Source organism: Vigna unguiculata, chromosome 7 (assembly GCF_037176805.1).
Source record: "Vigna unguiculata cultivar grain cowpea cultivar isolate G323 ecotype 2 chromosome 7, ASM3717680v1, whole genome shotgun sequence".
Lineage (NCBI taxonomy): Eukaryota > Viridiplantae > Streptophyta > Magnoliopsida > Fabales > Fabaceae > Vigna > Vigna unguiculata.
The window spans coordinates 34,438,095-34,457,853 of NC_140798.1; the positions used below are offsets into that span (position 1 = coordinate 34,438,095).

Below are 19,759 nucleotides of genomic sequence, written 5' to 3' on the forward strand. Positions count from 1 at the left end.
ACTCAACTAAACATAGTTGCTGAAAATTACAAGTTCAACAACTAATACAAGGCCCAATTTTATAATATCAGATAATCTTTTTTCATTATAACATTAGATAAGAAATAAAAAATTATTATTTAATTCTTTCTAATTCTAATATATATATAATATTCTTTTGCCTGTAGATGAAGTTTACATATTAGATGTATTAATGCATTTTTTTAAAATTAGTTATAATAATGCAATGGGACACACCAAATGGATAAATGTATAAAGTAAATTGAATATTATTGTGAAGATTATGGTTACGTTAGGAAGTAACAGTATTTGAGCTTTGAAAGAGAAGGGAAGGGAGTGAGAAGAAAATTGGTTAAAAAGGGAGGAGCGAAACACATAAGGATTAGGAACCACGAGTTGGCGCGAAAGCAAAGGGAAGAAGAAGAAGGTGCCGAAATTGAAGGGCTTTGCGAAGAATGTCTTCTCATGGATCCAGACCCACACCCTCACCCTCATCCTCACCTACATTCACTTCCACTTCTCTCTCCTTTCATTTTCCCTTTCCTCTCACTTTCATCTTCATCTTTTCCCACTTTCTCAACACATTTCATTCAAATCGCAGCATCAGATCCCTAAGTTTTATCCTTCTCTTTATGAACCGCGACAATGGTATGCTTCTAATTCAAACACTTATCTCGCCATTTTCAATTTTCGTCATTTTCACTTAATGGATTTTTCTTTCTATTTAGATAGTCGCATGCAGAATCAATGCAGGATCACCTGTTTGTTTTATATGTAAAAATTAAAAATACAGGATCACCTGTTTGTTTTATATTTTAAAAAAAGAATACTCGCGTCGTCGTATGTGATGGAATGAAACTACGGACTAGATGTTTGAGAATGTGTTATGGATCATCAAGCTTTAAGTCAAGTGATTCTGTGCAATTCATACCTGTTTTATATAGTGATCCTCTCCCATGATTAATGCACATTAGGATCTTGGATAAGTATGGGAAAAAGGATTGGAGAGTTTACTGGTTAAATCTGTAGGACAAAACTTATGTATAGTTTCTTAGGTGTTTTTAGTGTTGTATTTTTTAATAAGAATTTGGAGATGTTGCATTCCGATGGAGTTGGGCTACTTAGGCAGCATGCTCAGATATATGATGGCAACAGTGGATAAATTATGAAACAAAAAGTGATAAATCATTAAATGGTTGCAGACAAATCTCACTTGGTTTGTTCTGTGTGAAGTGGATGGATTGGACATGTTATCCAGATGTGTTAGAGAAGGGGTTAATTTTTTCAACTTGTATTCTTTTGATAGCAATGGGTCGAAGAAATTTTGATTTAATTGGCATATCAAGTTTCAAATTAATAGAGCTCAAGATCCTGAATTGTGGGTTGTGACTCGTGATTGTTTATGCCAAAAAAATGTTGGACTTCTACTTCTGAAAAGCATTGACTTAGACTTGTAGATTGTGATTTCTTGTAAAGCAATTTTTTCGAGATTCAAAATGTCAAAATATAATATCTCTCTATCTATGTGTAGAAACGGGTGTATTGGGCAAGAAATATGATATGTTGTCTTCCAGCTAGTAGCTAACTCTGATTAAGCTGACTGACTTTTCTACAATGTGATATCTACTTGGTTGTTACGCTAAAACATTCTGGTTTATTTTATTCGGCTGTTAGTATTACTGATCCCGTGTAACTAACTATAAGAAAGAAACTTGTGCTATCGGTATACTATACATATTTTAGTTTCGTGTGGAATTTTTAGATCTTTCTAGGCAAACATTATGGGAGAAATGGATGTACAATTCTTGCTAGCTTTTCTTGCGGACAAGATAATATAATAGTACATATTTAGACCGTAATGAGATCTTAGATAATTGTAATAAAAGATTATTCCATATCTCCACCTGCAGGGGACTCCCGTGAATATTATTGTTGGTTCTCATGTCTGGATTGAAGACCCAGAGGTATCTTGGATTGATGGACAGGTATTAAAAATCAAGGGAAAGGATGCTGAAATTGAAACTACCAATGGAAAAAAGGTTTGTAGACTGTCAGACTGCCATTTACTTGGTTCCGTATTTTATAGTTTATGTTTTTTGCCTTTATATCCAATCTATTTCGAGAAGAAGATTGGTAGGTTTATTGCCAATTTGGGTCATTGATAAGCGGCATCCTGTCTTGATAAATAAGACTTTGTCTTATTGTATCACAATAGTTAAATGGTTTACCTTTCATTTAGGGGTGGTGAAATGTTAAGGTAAGGGTTTGACCTCATTTTTTTTCCTATATATTAATTTTTGAAAACAAAAAAGTTTGCTGCCCCTCTACAAACAATTAAGTTTACATTATGTCCCCATGTTATTTATTTTAGTTTTGCTGCCCCTCTACACACACGTAGAAACTGCTTACGTGATGATCAACTTAAAAAAGAGAAAGCACTGCTAGTCAGCTGTATCTTAGCTTCAAGTAGATCACAAAATGTGTAAAATAGCTTAAGAAAAACTAAAACGTAACGAGATCCATAAATAAGCCTTCTTTCTTTCATTATTGAACTGAACTTCCCAGCTTGGTATTCAAATTATCATTGTGATCCATCAAAAGTTGTATTAATCATTGTTTTCATGTTGAAAATCCACCATCAAAGTCATTGGAGTCTTGAATAAATTTATCGTTGTCAGTGTCTTTACTGTATTCCTGTTTTATTTTTACTGATGAACTCTGTAGTAAAAAAATAATTATTATTTGTTGACTTCTGAAGGCATTTTACTTCATTCATTGATGAAGAACTCACTCTTTCTCATGCTTCTACTGCTAACTGATAGTCAGCAAATTTTACCGTGACTTACTAGGCCAAAGATTACAACTGAATTATTACTTGTTCTTCTATTTTGGCTATTTCAAGGTTAATGCAAATTTATCAAAAATATATCCTAAGGATATGGAAGCTCCCCCTGGTGGAGTGGACGATATGACTAAACTGTCCTATTTGCATGAGCCTGGAGTCCTGCAGAACTTGAAGGCTAGATATGAATTGAATGAAATATACGTAAGGATTTCTTCCCTTTAATGTGATGAGATACAGTGAAGTTTATAAGTGAAAAAGTTGCTACCTATTGTTTTTGCAGACTTATACTGGAAATATTCTGATTGCTATAAATCCATTCCAAAGACTACCTCATATTTATGGTGCGCACATGATGCAACAATACAAGGGAGCACCATTTGGAGAATTAAGCCCTCATGTATTTGCAGTTGCTGATGTTGCATATAGGTAATCTTAATTTTTTTATATTGATTTTTTTTTTCTATAATTGAAGCAAATATTAAATTGATATATTTATTTAATAACAGGGCGATGATTAATGAAGGAAAAAGCAATTCAATTCTAGTCAGTGGGGAAAGTGGAGCCGGTAAAACTGAAACTACAAAAATGCTTATGCAGTACCTTGCTTTCTTAGGTGGTAGGGCTGGTACCGAAGGACGAACAGTTGAACAACAAGTTCTTGAAGTATGATTCAATTAATAACACTCAAATTTTTTAACTCTAACAGAATTCCCATTCTCATGCTCCCTCCCCCTCCCGAATAACCTTCCTTTTTCTTATCTTCTGATATGAACTCATTCAAGACTTCCATATTGATTGATTTGAGTGCAGTCAAATCCAGTTCTGGAAGCATTTGGGAATGCTAAAACTGTTAGGAATAACAATTCTAGGTGAGTCTATAGCGTGGTAAATAAAGAATTTTGTGGGTTTTATTCTCTATGATTTCTGGTTTATAAATTATCTTTTGTATCAGTTTTTTTGACATGTGGGCCATGAAGGATTCCTTGTGCTTCCCTTCGTACTGCTTGTCTGAAATTATGGATTAACTGTGCCTCCGTTTTTTTTTTCTCATTTCATTACTTTTAGTATCACGTCATATTGCCATAAGTCATTATAATTCTAAGAAGGGAAGTTACAATGATGCCTTTCTTAATCAAATTTTTGTTCCAGAAAAGAATTTATTTTTTGATAATATAACCTGCTGCATGATACTGAGAATGTGCAAGCTATTACCATAGAGTTGGTTTCAAATTCTCCTAGTGTTAATGGTGCAGTCGATTTGGTAAATTTGTTGAGATCCAATTTGATAAAAGTGGAAGAATATCAGGAGCAGCCATCCGAACATATCTTCTAGAGAGATCTCGGGTTTGCCAAATTAATGATCCTGAAAGGAATTACCATTGCTTTTATCTTCTTTGCGCTGCACCGCACGAGGTGGCTTTCTGTCTATCATCTACTTACTACTGATTCTCTTAATTATGTAAAGTCATTGGAAATTTTGCTAACAGGAAATTGAGAAATACAAATTAGGAAATCCTAAATCATTTCACTACCTAAACCAGTCAAAATGCTATGAACTGGCTGATGTAAGTGATGCTCGTGAATATCTTGCCACTCGAAGAGCTATGGATATTGTTGGAATAAGTCAAAAAGATCAGGTATTTCTTCAAGAATAGCTAATGTAGCTTCTTTCTTGCTAGAATATAGAATGATATTTTTCCACCTCTCTGATTTGTCCTGTTCCTTGTTCTCAGGAAGCCATTTTCAGAGTTGTTGCTGCAATTCTTCATATTGGTAATATTGAATTCACCAAAGGAAAAGATGTTGACTCATCGGTTCCAAAAGATGACAAAGCCAAATTCCACCTAAAAACAACTGCTGAGCTTCTCATGTATGATCATTGCTATATCATTACTTGTGTTTGTACTGTTTGTAGTTTCTTTAAGATGATTGTCAATATTGGATCAGGTGTGATGCTGATGCCTTGGAAGATGCATTATGTAAGCGTGTCATGATCACCCCTGAAGAAGTTATCAAAAGGAGCCTTGACCCCCAGAGTGCAGCAGTGAGTAGAGATGGATTGGCAAAAACAATTTATTCTCGGCTATTTGACTGGTAAGATACTGAAAATGGAGATTCAGTAATTTTTTTAGAGTCTAATTAGTAAGACACACTGAACATAAGGATGCAGGGTTCTGGTTTTGATTCCTGGGTCATGTATGTTTTTTCTAACAGGCTGGTGGACAAGATAAATAATTCAATCGGACAAGACCCCAAATCTAAATCTTTGATTGGGGTCCTTGATATCTATGGTTTTGAAAGCTTTAAAGCTAACAGGTAATATATAGTTTCGAAGAATAAACATATCTATCCATTAGTATGTTCACAAGAGTGCATTACTGAAGATATTGAAAGCAACTACCTCTACTTGTTCTCAAGTTTCAATCTTTTGTAACTTATTTTCAGTTTATCATGCTCTGCAGTTTCGAGCAATTTTGCATTAATTTCACAAATGAGAAGTTGCAGCAACATTTCAATCAGGCAAAGTCTATGAACAAATTATGCACTTCAAGTTTCTTTGCTATTTCTGTATTTAATATGATTAAGATGATGACTTTCAGCACGTGTTTAAAATGGAACAAGAAGAATATACAAAGGAGGAGATCAATTGGAGCTACATTGAATTTGTTGACAATCAAGATGTTTTGGACCTTATTGAGAAGGTTTTCTTTTTATCCTTATTTCCCACTTTCTTCCAGAGACTGAGTATATTAACTCATTTTAGTTGGAAGCCTTCTATTTAATTATTCGGATCATTAATGAAACTGAAAGGTAGTGTTTTTTATATGCTTAGTGATGATATGTTCAATGCCGGCTTTTTTAACTATCTAATATAGGTTCTTCCCACTGTCTATTTAGTGTGACAATACCTTTCCTATATATTAATAATGAATACTCGATTGATCCAAGTTGGAAATGGTTGATAAAATTCACATAATAGCTACGTACATGTAGAAAGTAAGAGAAGCAGGGGGAACAGGAATGTGTGATGAAAATAAAATTAGTTTACGAGTTTCTTTCTTGCTCCTTTTGAACTGAACTGTGATATCTTTATTATGTATTATTGGAGTATATTACACAATCTATATTATTTTGATGAAAGTAAATATACAATTAAGGAATTTCTATTTCCGAGTAGTCTTCCATCATGCTATATTACTTTGGGCCCATTTTACATCCTAATTCAATCCTTCGTTAGGCTTTTCCTGCCTTTTGTTCTTGTTATAATGTTTTACATTGATTTTGCTTTTGCAGAAACCTGGGGGAATCATTGCTCTCCTCGATGAAGCTTGGTAAAATATTGGTTTTTCCTCTTGAAAACTTTTTCCTTTTTGGGGCTTGCTTGATGATTTTAATTTTTAACCTTTAGTTTGTAAAAGTAGACATGATCCAGTTTTTCTTTCTAGTTTCTTAAAATCTATAGCCCCTTGTTAAATAACATAACCTATATCCATCATTCTTGCCTTACCTTCTGCCTTTGTCTTTCAGCATGTTCCCAAAATCAACTCATGAAACATTTGCAAACAAGCTTTATCAAACTTTTAAGAATCACAAGCGCTTTATTAAGCCAAAATTGTCTCGAACGGATTTCACAATTGCTCATTATGCTGGGGAGGTATGAATGACTAATCTCAGCATTCGCTGCTGCCAGAATGAGACATTGTTGTTTTTTCAAATTTACCCTCGTCAATTTGCAGGTACTATACCAGTCTGACCAATTCTTAGACAAAAACAAGGATTATGTGGTTCCAGAACATCAAGATTTATTGAGTGCTTCCAAATGTTCTTTTGTATCTGGCCTTTTTCCACCACTTCCAGAAGAGACATCAAAATCTTCCAAATTTTCTTCAATTGGTTCTCGTTTTAAGGTATCATTCCTTTCCATGTCTTCATTGTAGACTTTAGGACTTCATTGTAATCTAGTTTTTAAGGCATCATTCAAATAATGAATATGTGAACAAGCTCCCTTCACTACCTACAATTGAACTGCATTCTTATTATCTAGAAGCTAATAAATTCTGAATGGTGCAGCTACAACTACAAAGCCTAATGGACACATTAAATTCTACAGAACCCCATTACATTAGATGTGTGAAACCAAACAACCTCCTCAAGCCTGCAATTTTTGAGAATGTCAATATTATGCAACAACTTCGTTGTGGTGTGAGTATGCTTTTATGTATTTCCTTTATTCATTCTTTAGAATATGGTTTATGCAAAAGTATATCCGTAATTCCTTGAAGTCTTTACCCCATCTGCTGTTCCTAACTCTTACCCCTATAGGGTGTTTTGGAGGCAATCAGAATCAGTTGTGCTGGCTACCCTACTCGTCGCGCTTTCTTTGAATTTATAAACAGATTTGGCATCCTTGCCCCAGAGACCATGGAAGCAAAGTATGCATTCTTTTAGTTTATCTTCTATGCTTGGGAGGAAAATTTTCGCTTTGAATGTTAAAATATTTTGTACCAAACTTGGGCATGGTGCTAACTCAAGTTTTTCACCTGTGAGTAGCTGTGATGAAAAATCTGCTTGCCAAAAGATTCTGGAAAAGATGGAGCTTAAAGGATATCAGGTAACTTTTTATATTGCACCAGAACAATTATTGTTCGTGTTCTTGTCGAGTTGTTCATACCTCTGCTGTAAATCCCTTTTAGGCCCTGGGAACAACTATTATCCGTGTACATTTTTAGCATTAATTTTTAACGGCTCTTTCAGACTTAACTTTCTAATATTATCTGGGTCTAGTATGTCATAACGTGCATATGTGTATAATATTTATGCCCTGCTCATATGTTCGCTGGTTGGCTTCAAATGTTGTAGATTGGAAAAACAAAGGTATTCTTGAGAGCAGGTCAGATGGCTGAATTAGATGCCCGGAGAGCTCAAGTACTTAGTAATGCAGCAAAAGTTATCCAACGTCGTGTACGAACCCATCAAGCTCGCAGACATTATCTTGCACTGCGTAAGAAGACCATATACGTGCAGTCTCGGTGGAGAGGTAAGTTGTTTCGATAGGGAAATAACCTCATTAATTTGTTAGGATAAATGCAGCCATGTTCATAGCGTGACGTCACTAACTAGCACAGATATCTTAGATCTGTAGGAGACCTCATTACTAGATGTTATTCTTAAGATATATGATATATTATCTATAGGAAGACTTGCATGTAAACAGTATGAGCATTTGAGAAGGGAAGCTGCTGCTGTGAAAATTCAAAAGAACATACGCAGACACGAAGCTAGGAAAGCCTATAAAGAACTTCATGTGGCAGTACTTACACTGCAACGAGCCATAAGGGCCACTGCTGCTCGCAAGGAATTCAGATTTAGGAAGCAGACTAAAGCTTCCATCATCATTCAGGTTTCGTCAAGTACTAAATGATTTGGATCATCCTCTAGAGCAATCAGTGTTCAATAATTTTCTCTCTAAAAAATTGTAGGCTCGGTGGCGGTGTCACAAAGCTGCCATATATTATAAGAGGCTAAAGAAAGGTACAATAGTTACACAGTGCAGATGGAGGGGGCGTGTATCCAGGAGAGAACTTAGGAAACTGAAAATGGTATATTTCTATGTCTACTATGATTCTTATAGATTAAGTAGATCCTTCAAATATATATATATATATATATATATATATATATATATATATATATATATATATATATATGACTAAAGACGTAACATGTTCTTCCTACATAATTTATGCCACAAAAGGAAAAGGATACTATTTGTCACCCGATTAATTTGTTTTATTGTAAAGTTGAGTTTTAAATCATAAAAGTAAATACAAACATAATTTATATTTTTTGTTTCATCATCATCGTTGTCATCATTGTTATCTTTTTCGAGAGAAAAACAACATAAGAACACAAAACTCTCTTGTGATCTACCAAGATTGAAATTGGCTTTAACTTTTTACTTGTGATTATAGAAGACATAAAATTGTCCCCTTTTTATTTTTATTTCATAAACAACTATCATATTTTATTTTGAAAGAAATGAAATAGATACAAAGTAGACCTTGAGAAATCTACAAAATAGAATATCGCGTCCACATTGGATCTGAGCCGAGAGTTGTGTGACATTACTGTTTCTTTCCTTTTTATGATATGAATGATCGAATCTAAAACTAACCGTACCTTGATCTAACCGATTAAGCTGCCTGTGCTTGACTAATTCATAATAAAGTAGCATAAACCTCACCTTTCCTATATTGTTTTCTGGTTTCATTATATCTTTATAATTTTTTTCTCTCTAAGTTTACATTTGTTTCCATTTGCTATAGGCCGCAAAAGAAACTGGTGCCTTACAAGAAGCAAAGGATAAACTTGAAAAACGAGTGGAGGAACTAACATGGCGTCTCCAACTAGAAAAAGGTTTAAAGGTAAGATCTGTGGATAGATATACTTTTGGAAGGACTTTGTTGTTCTGATGATCTCTTGTACAAATATGAAACAAAAAAAAAGGTTAAGAGGAAAAATTTGCAAGTTACTAAGTACCCTTACAACTGGTAAGGCATAAAGTAAGCCATGTGGAATCATGTGCAGACAAATTTGGAAGAATCCAAAGCTCAGGAGATAGCAAAACTGCAGAATTCATTGCAAGAGTTGCAGATCAAATATGAAGAAACTAATGCTCTGCTCATCAAAGAGAGAGAGAATGTAAAGAAGGTTGTTGAAGAAGAATCTCCTGTCATTAAAGAAACACAGGTTATTGTTGAAGATACACAGAAGACTGAGACACTGACAGCAGAAATTGAGAGCCTAAAGGTAAGAAAGTTCAGTCATAGGATGCATCATTTTCTATACAAAATGCTTCATTTAAAGTTTAAAGCTTTTATTTCTTACATTATTTTTTTTCAGTGATATATATCATTCCTAGAATGGTACATTAATTACGTAGCCTCTTTTTCTTCATTGGTTAGTTGGTAAAGGAAAAAGAAAAAAACTTCAGATCTGGAATTTGTTATATCTGATTGGGACCATAAAGAATTTCAATGTGAGGATGTTATTCAAATTATATATTTTTGTTCCGGACATGTATCCAGTTATGCAACCTAGCCTATGGCTTATTTTGGATATATTTCTTAGTAAGCATTTATAAGAAATTAATGAAAGAGTTTGTGAAAACATGTGCATGAGTTGATTAATTATGGGAAAAGTTTGATTCACTTTATCTTATTTTCTTTTCTTAAGTGTACTTGTTGAAAAGTTAATCCAAACTAGGCCTAATATGCAACTCACCAAACATGTTTTCAGAACTTGATGAGACCTATTGTGTTAAGAAATCTGAAGAACCATAACAAAGGATTAGGAAGTTGTGTTTGGAAAAATTGAACTGCTCTCTTCGCGCTAGTCTTATTAAATGCCATTCAGCATCTTTTCTATCTTTTCAAATATTTAGTGCTGATTTATTAGAAAGCAGATATATTCATAAGATTATGTCTATACAGTTGGCAATAATGATTATGACAGCCCAGCCTAAAACTCATGTGATAAATATGAGCCCTCTAACAGCCATTAATTTCATGAACCGCCCCCCCTCCCCTCAAATTAAGGCTGTTTTCCAACCAACAACAAATTTTTGGCAATAAGAAACCTGTGCTTCTGTCTTCATAGCCTTGGTAAAATTATCAGCTACTTGTAGTGTAGTAGATGTGTGAGCAAGATGTATAACAAGACTGGCCAAGGCTTCTCTGATACGATGCTGATCCACCTCTGTGTTTTTTGTTATCATGAAACACCACTAGTAGTCTAAATTATTCTTTACTTCATTAACATTCTATAGATCCTTAATATAAAGGGATACAACAAAGCAAGTTTCTCTCTGGTTGATTTAGGGAACAGCAAGATAAATTTTCATTCTCTTCAGATTATCAATATTATCGAATCAAATTCTTCATTATGGAAGAAAAACATAGTTGATGCTAGTTGATAGAGTGATGTTCTTCACCCACAAAATGTCCTTTGACGTGTGCACATTAAACTAAAACTTACGTCAATTATGAATGATTGTGAAGAATGAATGAGGGTGGTTAGGAGCTTCCATACCATGTTTAAATGTACTACATGTAAAGGATGATAATGATTGCACTAAAACTTACTAGTACATTTCATGTTATGGAGCTTCCATACAATGTAAAAATGTCAAGAACAAATCATTTAAAAAATTAAGAGGTTAGGTGGAGGCACTTAGCCACAGGTTATATCTCTACTCAAATAACTTGCATTAGGATTATATATTTGATTGGATGGACAAATAAGAGTGCAAAAATTATGTAACGGAAATGTTTATGTTTTTGAATGTCTTTAGATAATTTTATTAAAAATTGATGATGGAGCATAATTTTTGTCCGAGGCTTATGGTGATATACCAATGTTTTTTATCAGCATATAGTGGTAATCTCATCTTAAGTGATTTGTCTTGGCTATATCTTCACACAGACCTCGCTTGAGTCAGAGAAACTGAAAGCTGATGACTTTGAAAGAAAATACAATGAAGCCCAAGCTTGTATTGATGAGAGAGGTAAAAGACTAGAAGACATGGAGAAGAAGGGTCGTCATCTTCAAGAATCATTGACTAGGTAACATAAATAATGAATAACCTAATGTAATTCTTTTCCAGAAATAATCAATGATGCCTTTCAAAGGCGAACCTGGCTCACTGTTAAGGTGTTAGCTGTGACCAAGAGGTCATTAGCACAAATCTTGGATAGAGTCTCTGTTCATGGGGGTAAGGCTGTGTACATTTACTATACCCAGACCCTACTAGGTAGTGGGAGCCTTGTCCACTGGGTCACCCTTTAATCAGTGATGATCTACCCAGAAAATATTGGATGGCTTGTCTAAACTTGTGTGCCAAATTCTTTGTTTTAGAGACTTCTTTTTTCGTAAAATGTTCCATAATATCATCGGCTAGCTGTTCAAAAACTTATCTTTATCTTTCCTTTATATCTCAGAATAATTTATATCTAATTTAAAATTTTCATCATATCATGCCTACTCTTCATTAACTGAAATCTCATAATTCTATGATTAGGCTAGAAGAGAAGATTACTAATTTAGAATCAGAGAATCAGGTACTACGTCAACAAGCTGTGTCCATGGCACCTAACAAGTTCCTTTCAGGACGTTCAAGATCAATCATCCAGGTAATCCTGCAATAAAAAATATTATATGCCCGGAAACAATAATAAGCTTGACATTGATTTAACGTGGTTTCTTGTCTGTCCTTATAGAGAACTGAAAGTGGTCATATTATACCGGAAGCAAAGACACCTATGGTAAATACATCTATTACAAATTCGTTGTTATTGCTTTTGGGTACGTCTATATGGATTTGACTTTTTCTTGGCCACCTAATAGTCTAATCAGGAAATGCATAGCGCATCAATGCACCGGAGGGAACCCTCCGACGGTTTGGATGATAAACCACAAAAGTCACTAAATGAGAAACAACAGGAGAATCAAGAGTTACTTATCAGATGTATTGCACAACATCTTGGCTTTGCTGGGAACAGACCAATTGCTGCCTGTATCATATACAAATGCCTCTTGCACTGGCGATCTTTTGAAGTTGAGCGTACTAGTGTTTTTGATCGTATCATCCAAACTATTGGCCATGCAATTGAGGTGTGAAAAAGGCAACTTCCACATGCTAGTGCCCTCTTTTTCTTGTTCCTCTCAGCTTAACACTTTCAAGTTGCTGATAGATTCCATTCGAATTTCAGACCCAGGATAATAATGACGTCTTGGCTTATTGGTTATCCAATGCCTCTACACTTCTCTTGTTACTCCAGCGAACACTCAAGGCTAGTGGTGCTGCTGGAATGGCTCCGCAACGCCGCCGTTCTTCATCTGCAACCTTGTTTGGGAGGATGACTCAAGTAAGCATAGCTTCTGACTTAATGAACTGTTTCCCAATGAAAATCTTTTATTCTTCAGGTAAGCATTGTTCCTTTTTTCCAGAGTTTCCGTGGAACTCCAGCTGGAGTAAACCTTTCCCTAGTCAATGGTAGCGCAAGCAGAGGAGTAGATACATTAAGACAAGTTGAAGCCAAGTACCCTGCCCTTCTTTTCAAACAGCAGCTTACAGCATATGTGGAAAAGATATATGGAATGATTCGTGATAATTTGAAGAAAGAAATTTCTCCCTTGCTCGGATTATGCATCCAGGTGTGACAGTTTATTCCTTAATGTGTAGATTCTACAATATAATGCAGACTTTAAAATTATAATTTTTTTTCCAATTTATATATTTCACATTTCCTTGGAATATCATTCATTTAAAACATCACTGTTGGTATGTGACGAGATAGGCACCAAGAACATCGAGAGCAAGCCTTGTCAAGGGATCATCACGTTCTGTTGCAAACACTGAAGCCCAGCGCGCCTTGATTGCTCACTGGCAGGGGATAGTGAAGAGCCTAGGAAACTTTTTAAACACTTTGAAAGCTAATCATGTTAGTATAATCTCTTTTGGAAGCATTCTTTCTGTGCTTTTGCCTCATAGCAATATGTGCCAATAATACTTCTTGCTCTTTACATATATTTTTGGTGCCGTTAAATATAGTTTAATAAAATTACGTATACCTCTATTGAAAATTTAATAAAATTACATGACCTCCCTTATTGTTTCTCAACTTACATATTTTTTCTTTACTTTGATTTAAAATAAAGGGAGATTTATTTTGATAATTCACCTAGACGTTCGAATAAATTTTTGAACAAAAAGGTTGGTCTTCATATTGCATAATATATTCTTCTAACATGATTTTATTTGCCTTTCTTTGGAAGTTGTTATATTTTCATTTATTTAGTGCTGTAATTTCTTGCGGCTTAATTTTGGCAGGTTCCTCCCTTTTTAGTTCGTAAGGTGTTCACGCAAATTTTTTCTTTCATCAATGTACAATTGTTTAATAGGTTGGTTTGTTCTGCACTTCTAATATCCCGTTTTAAACTTCTGTTCGGTATATTGGAATTTTCATTTTAATCATCTCGTTTTTTTTGTTAGTCTTCTTTTACGACGGGAGTGCTGCTCATTTAGTAATGGAGAATATGTCAAAGCTGGTCTGTGTGAATTGGAGCATTGGTGTTATAAGGCAACAGATGAGGTGCATTTACTTTGCAATGTTGCTCTCTGCAGTTCTTTTAACTACATGTACTAACATCTTCGGCCCTCCAAAAAAATTTCAGTATGCAGGTTCTGCCTGGGATGAGCTCAAACATATTAGACAAGCTATTGGATTTCTGGTATCGGTCTATTTTTTGCTCCCTACCGTCTGGCTCTCTTTTTTGCAAATTGTCAGAGGGGATACAAATGATTTTTCCTTTGTTTTAGGTCATTCATCAGAAACCAAAGAAAACATTGGATGAAATAAGTCATGACCTGTGCCCAGTAAGTAGAAAAAATATTTGTCATTGAAAGTTCACTTTATGGTATAGTTACCATTATCAGTTCCTGTGTACAGGTCCTTAGTATACAGCAACTATATCGGATAAGCACCATGTACTGGGATGACAAATATGGAACGCATAGTGTGTCCTCTGATGTAAGTTTTTACAGAAAAGTTTTACTTAAGCTCTTTAAAATCATCCATGCTAGAAAGCAGTACGATAATTTCAAATATAAGATGTACAGAAAAACCATGCTGAGCTTTGCGGTATTAATGTTTTCATCTAGGTCATATCCAATATGAGAGTATTGATGACTGAAGATTCAAATAATGCCGTTAGTAACTCTTTCCTGTTGGATGATGATTCAAGGTCAGTCAGATATCATTAGTTCTTGTATAGTTGTTGAGGTTTTCCTATTTTTAATATTCTTGCAAAATATCACTCACTTTTAATTCTTACTGATTAGTTTAACCATGATGCACTGAAACTAAATAAAGAAAAATATAAAACTTAGTTAAGCTTGTGGCAGTCCTGAAGTTTTCAATTTGTGATCCCTGACTTTAATTATTCTCATATTCAAAGTTGTGATCCCTGACTTGACCAGAATAACACACGCACACGCTTACACGGAAAATAGACAGTTTTTTCATGTATAAGCTACCAAGCTTATAATCACATGCATTCAGCTGAACCCTAACTGCAAGATTACTTTGTTGTGTCCCGAGGCAGAAAGCGTGCTTGGTGTAGCGATTTTAAGGACAATGTTTCCTTTTTCCAGAAATATTGTAGAAAGGGAAATAAATAAATCTAGTTCCAAAATATGCTAATCTGGACAGGAAGTGAGGACCAAGGCGTAGCTTGGATTGAGGTTTTTAATTAAGAAAACTTAATATGATTTAAGGCAAGAATGTCATGTTTTTGTGAATTTACTGGTGCTGACGAACAATTTGGACTAGGGAGCTTCTGAAAAAGTATAGTTGTGTAAGCTGAATTTATGCAAAGTTTAATTTACATTTATTTTATATTTTACTCTTACATGTTTTTGTTGAAAAGTTTATCCAAATTTACATGAATACTGGTTTGAGAGCCTGTATTCTTAATAAATCCTCTTGAAAATATGCATCGTGACATTGTATCATTAACCATGTGAAATCATCTATTTTGTGCAGCATTCCGTTTTCTGTTGACGACATATCGAAATCAATGGAACAGATAGATATTGCAGATATAGAGCCCCCGCCACTAATTCGTGAAAACTCTGGCTTTAGCTTTTTGTTGCCGCGCCCAGATTGAGAGCTTTTGATGTAGATTTTGATCCACCAGTATTGTTACCCACCACCATGGAGTTACCAGGTCACATCAGTTAGATGCTATCATGGTTGTGCTTGAACTGTTGACTTTGGTTGTCAGAACAAGTCATTGTATTAAACATACCAAAATTTACATCGTAGTGATGGATGACAAAACATAGATCATCACGTCGTGCAAGTGGATTTTTGGGCTGAGAGTAAAAGGAATAATACTGTAATAGCCTTTTTCGATAAAGTTTTCATCCTCATTTTTTATGAACCTTTTTAGTTCTGAGCACTTTGTTTTGCTTGGAATAAGATTTTGTATCTAGAAACAAGTATAGGAATTTTACCTAATTATGGTAGTGAATGAAGTCCATGACCATGGTTTAGAATGTGGTAACAAAAGTTCGTTTTTTATATGGACATGTTTCGTCGTACATTTTCATTTTCGATTTGTTATTTTATCTTATCACGACGAATTCTTGAATAATGAATCCACTCTCTCGGTATCTATAATCTATAATAATAACAATCGGGGAAATACATTTGGAAACTTTTGATACGTGTAAGTTGCAGAAATTTGCCAAAAAAGTTGAAAATCAAAATAAATAAAAGCTTGCTAGAAGGAATCTAATGGGACTATCGTGGGCTTCTCTAGTGCATAGAACATGGTGCTCCATTTTCAAAATGCTCCACAATTCTGTCATGGCTGTTTCTTCCTCCGCCCCCATTAAATTACTCAGGCACCCCATCATTATGGATTTTATTTTTCGGAATACACTAAATCAATTCCGGAAACATTTGTCTGGTAGCCACTCACCCACTTTTTTGGAAAATACACCCACTCCTATTTTGGATATTTTCTGTAGGAAGCTGTGACGATGGGGTACAGGAAGAAAACTGATAGGATGCAGCAAACAACAACAACTTCTCTCATTGTCATGCTCTACGCCTTCATCACACATGTCTCTCTCATACTGTTTTAGAAAAAAAGGTACATATTTTCTTAGACATATTTCTCATTTTTCAAACGTTTTTGTCTTCATATATGGTACATACTTTCGATCTTCCTCGTTTATTTTTTAATGTAATTTAGTGTGAGTCATTGATTCTTTAAAAAAAAGATAGATTAATATATTAATAAATGATTCACACTAAATCATGTAAACATGAAAAAAATGAGAGTCAAAAAATTAAATCAGTATCATTGTTAATTTAAGAATTTTAAGGTTCGTCCAAATGGTGATACAATGCACTGTAAAATGCTTTTCGTGCTCTATGAACACACACATACGCACTCTTTGAAGTCATGGTTTGCCAAATTGATACATTGCACTTGGTATTGGGGTTGTAGTTTGAGTCTAGTGGTGACCAAAAACGACAAAATTTACACCTCTGGAAATAAAATCCGTTAAGATCTAAACTTCGCTTTCTTTGGGATTTCAAATTAAGTTTTTTTTTTTTCTTTTTTACTTACAAAACACATCTTCATGTTGTTATTTTTGCCTTCAAAAAATTCAAATTTGATTATGTAGATTTGATAAGATATTTTTCTTTTATCGGATTAAAGTTTTCGTTTTTCACGATTAACGATTAGGATTTGATTTTTTTTGTATTTGTTTATGTTGTTTATATCACGATTTTCTTTGTCAAAGAACAAACTTTATTACGATTAGAAATATTTGTTTATACAGCTTAAACTCTCTTCGTTTTGTGCAAAAACTAAATCTATTTATTATCCTTTATAATCTTTATGTTGTTCATATAACGATTTTCTTTGTCAAAAGAGCAAACTTTTATCTTATTACTGTTATGCAACATTTGTTTATGTGTCTTAACTGTCTTCTTTTTGTGCAAAAAATAAAATTTTAATAGTTATTCTTTATGATATTGTTTTTACGGCTTAAAATTAATCTATTTTGGGAAAAGTATTAAACTTCATACACTTTAAACATATGAACACAAATTATTTTCCTTTTAGGACGTTAAAGTTTGCATTTTTCATGTATTTTGGGAAAAATATTGAACTTTAAACATATTAACATAGAGTATTTTCTTACGATTTAAAGTTTGCTTTTTAACAATTAGGCTTTTAAATCTTTATCTCATTATGCAATGTTGCAGCATTTATATGTTTTCACAGATATTTGCACTCATTTTGTTCTTTTATCCAAATTTGCCTACCTTAGTAGTCTAACTGCAATATGTCTATATCTCAAATGTAACTAGAATCACTAAGGGTTGTATAATGTTGGTTCATGACAAATTTAACTCAACAAAAATTCATATTTCCAATGGAGTTAGTTCCAGAAGACCAAGAGTTAATATATTTACTCATTTGAATTATTTTGATGGAAAATATATGTGTTCTCTTTAATTTAAAGATTTCAAATTAATATTTTGTTTTTTTATTTGTTTAACCAATATTAGTTTTTACAATAGTTTCTGAATTGAATGAATTCTGTTCGGTAACTATGTGATGAAGTTCATAGAGAAGTGTTCCACAAGTTGTCCCCGATTGCAGAAGGGGATCATTTTGAGGTTTGGACATCTTGGGCACTTGTATCTGTCAGACACGTTCTCATTAAAATTAAAATTCAGAAAGACCAGTTGCAAAACAACTCTGTCTAAATTAACTAGATATTTATAGAAACTAACAAAACACTTGTGACAGAAAGATTTTTTAATTTTGACGGACGAATCAGGAAGATAATAACTTAATATCTTCCTTTGGACGAATCATTCTTAAATGACAGAAAGACTAGAAGCAGGAAGATAAATAAAATAGCATATACTAAGTAGGATAACAAAGAATTAATCACAAGGAAGAGAACAAAGTAATTAACGTATGTGAAATATACCTTACTGTAAGATGCTGCTTCTGATTTGCCCTGGCAATATATATGTCCCAGACCACCACTCAAAGAGAAAACCAGAAGGTGCTTCTATAACTGAGGAATGTGGCCAAAAGTAAAGGTTAAATTCAACTTAGAACATTTGCATATACCTTATTTCAGTCCCCTAAGAATGTTCATATTATCTTACCAACAGAACCCGTTGAAACATTTGCTTCGGCCTTGAATAATCTTGCAGTAGTATGCAATTGTCTCTTCGTAAGATAATGGTAGATATATAAATCTAACCTGTTTTCCAGCCCCCAAAAATGACAAACACAGCTAATTAGAAATGTGGAGCAAAATATAATAAAATAATAAGTGATGGCCAGAGACCCACACAGCAACCAAATCTTGTTATTGCAAATAAAATATCCAGGTATGCCATATCATGCAAAGAACAGTTGATAACTACAAGACAGATTGTCATCATAAATTAAATATTTAGGACTAAAAGAAACAGGTTAAAGACCCAAAGGACGTATAAGATTGCATATGAACAGAAAACAACAAAAAAAAAAAAACAATGTTTGTGGTGAAATGCAGAAGAAAATCAAAGGCGCAACTCGAGAAAGTAATAAAACGCAGATAATGCAAAAGTCTTGCAACCCAAGAAGTTGTGAACAGTGACAGAAGGGAGTGTAATCAAATCCAAGAACTCAAACCAACATGATCACATGAAAACCTAAACCCTAAAACATGAACAAAAGAGGAAAAAGCTGACACAGAAGTCACCAATAGAGAAACAGAATGCATCAAAGAGGAAGAAGAAAGAACAATGAAATGGGTCAAGAAAGAAAAAAAAAAAGGTTCCAAGTTCAAAGAGTGAGAGGTTTTGATACATTTTATCAGCCTCCCAGTTGAAATGAGACATGGTTTGATCTTCAAAGAGTGGAAAGTTTTGATCTTGGCGATGCCCAGCGTAGAAGGTGTGCAGTGTATGGCTATGGTAACTGCCCCAGAAAATATGTTTTCTGCTACACAGTATGCCAGAGAGTGACAAAAAGTTCATAGATTTTTTCAGAAACAACTAATGTTAAAATAACCAATTAATTAAGTTTTTGTTCTCTTTGAAGATCCTGATTTTATCTCTTAATTTAAAAACTCTTTTAATTTTTCGTATTGAAAAATAATAACTTAATATCTCATTTTATTTTAAAAAAATGAAAAATAGTATTAAAGTATTACTTTGATCTTTCACATTAATTTTTAAGAAAAAAAAATGTATTTCTTTTAATTTAAGAGGTTAAAATTGTCTTTTTGAATAAAGATTAAATCTGAATTTTCTTCAA

At 33.9% G+C, this 19,759-nt stretch overlaps 1 protein-coding gene and 1 long non-coding RNA gene across 5 annotated transcripts; one reads left to right on the plus strand and one right to left on the minus strand.

Annotated features, from left to right (window-relative positions):
• Window positions 1-320: 320 nt before the first annotated feature.
• On the plus strand, window positions 321-16,010 carry LOC114189755 (myosin-11-like). Of its 4 annotated transcripts, XM_028078426.2 has the most exons (38): window positions 324-648; window positions 1,911-2,039; window positions 2,903-3,046; window positions 3,126-3,271; window positions 3,352-3,508; window positions 3,656-3,714; window positions 4,099-4,258; window positions 4,333-4,482; window positions 4,579-4,715; window positions 4,793-4,939; window positions 5,060-5,161; window positions 5,308-5,365; window positions 5,446-5,547; window positions 6,140-6,177; window positions 6,374-6,500; window positions 6,583-6,753; window positions 6,917-7,048; window positions 7,169-7,278; window positions 7,397-7,457; window positions 7,706-7,883; window positions 8,041-8,246; window positions 8,326-8,445; window positions 9,172-9,270; window positions 9,434-9,655; window positions 11,330-11,469; window positions 11,925-12,036; window positions 12,124-12,168; window positions 12,251-12,517; window positions 12,616-12,771; window positions 12,854-13,060; window positions 13,204-13,347; window positions 13,737-13,807; window positions 13,899-13,998; window positions 14,081-14,137; window positions 14,226-14,282; window positions 14,356-14,436; window positions 14,568-14,650; window positions 15,451-16,010. In XM_028078426.2, the coding sequence occupies exons 1-38, from the start codon at window positions 646-648 to the stop codon at window positions 15,572-15,574; spliced, it is 4,602 nt and encodes a 1,533-aa protein (XP_027934227.1). In that variant the 5' UTR covers window positions 324-645; the 3' UTR covers window positions 15,575-16,010. The 4 variants fall into 4 exon arrangements, 3 of the variants coding, with proteins under 3 accessions (XP_027934227.1, XP_085532364.1, XP_085532365.1); XR_014996802.1 differs by lacking the exon at window positions 15,451-16,010 and having other exon boundaries at window positions 321-648; window positions 14,343-14,436; window positions 14,568-14,615; XM_085676238.1 differs by lacking the exons at window positions 324-648; window positions 1,911-2,039; window positions 2,903-3,046; window positions 3,126-3,271 and having other exon boundaries at window positions 3,369-3,508; window positions 4,152-4,258.
• A 1,948-nt stretch (window positions 16,011-17,958) lies between these two features.
• Window positions 17,959-19,481, minus strand: LOC114190147 (uncharacterized). The gene is made up of 4 exons (XR_003605773.2): window positions 19,310-19,481; window positions 18,619-18,716; window positions 18,435-18,524; window positions 17,959-18,139 (listed from the first exon to the last, which is right to left on the minus strand). It is a non-coding gene; the product is annotated as an uncharacterized LOC114190147 (long non-coding RNA).
• Between the last annotated feature and the right edge of the window lie 278 nt (window positions 19,482-19,759).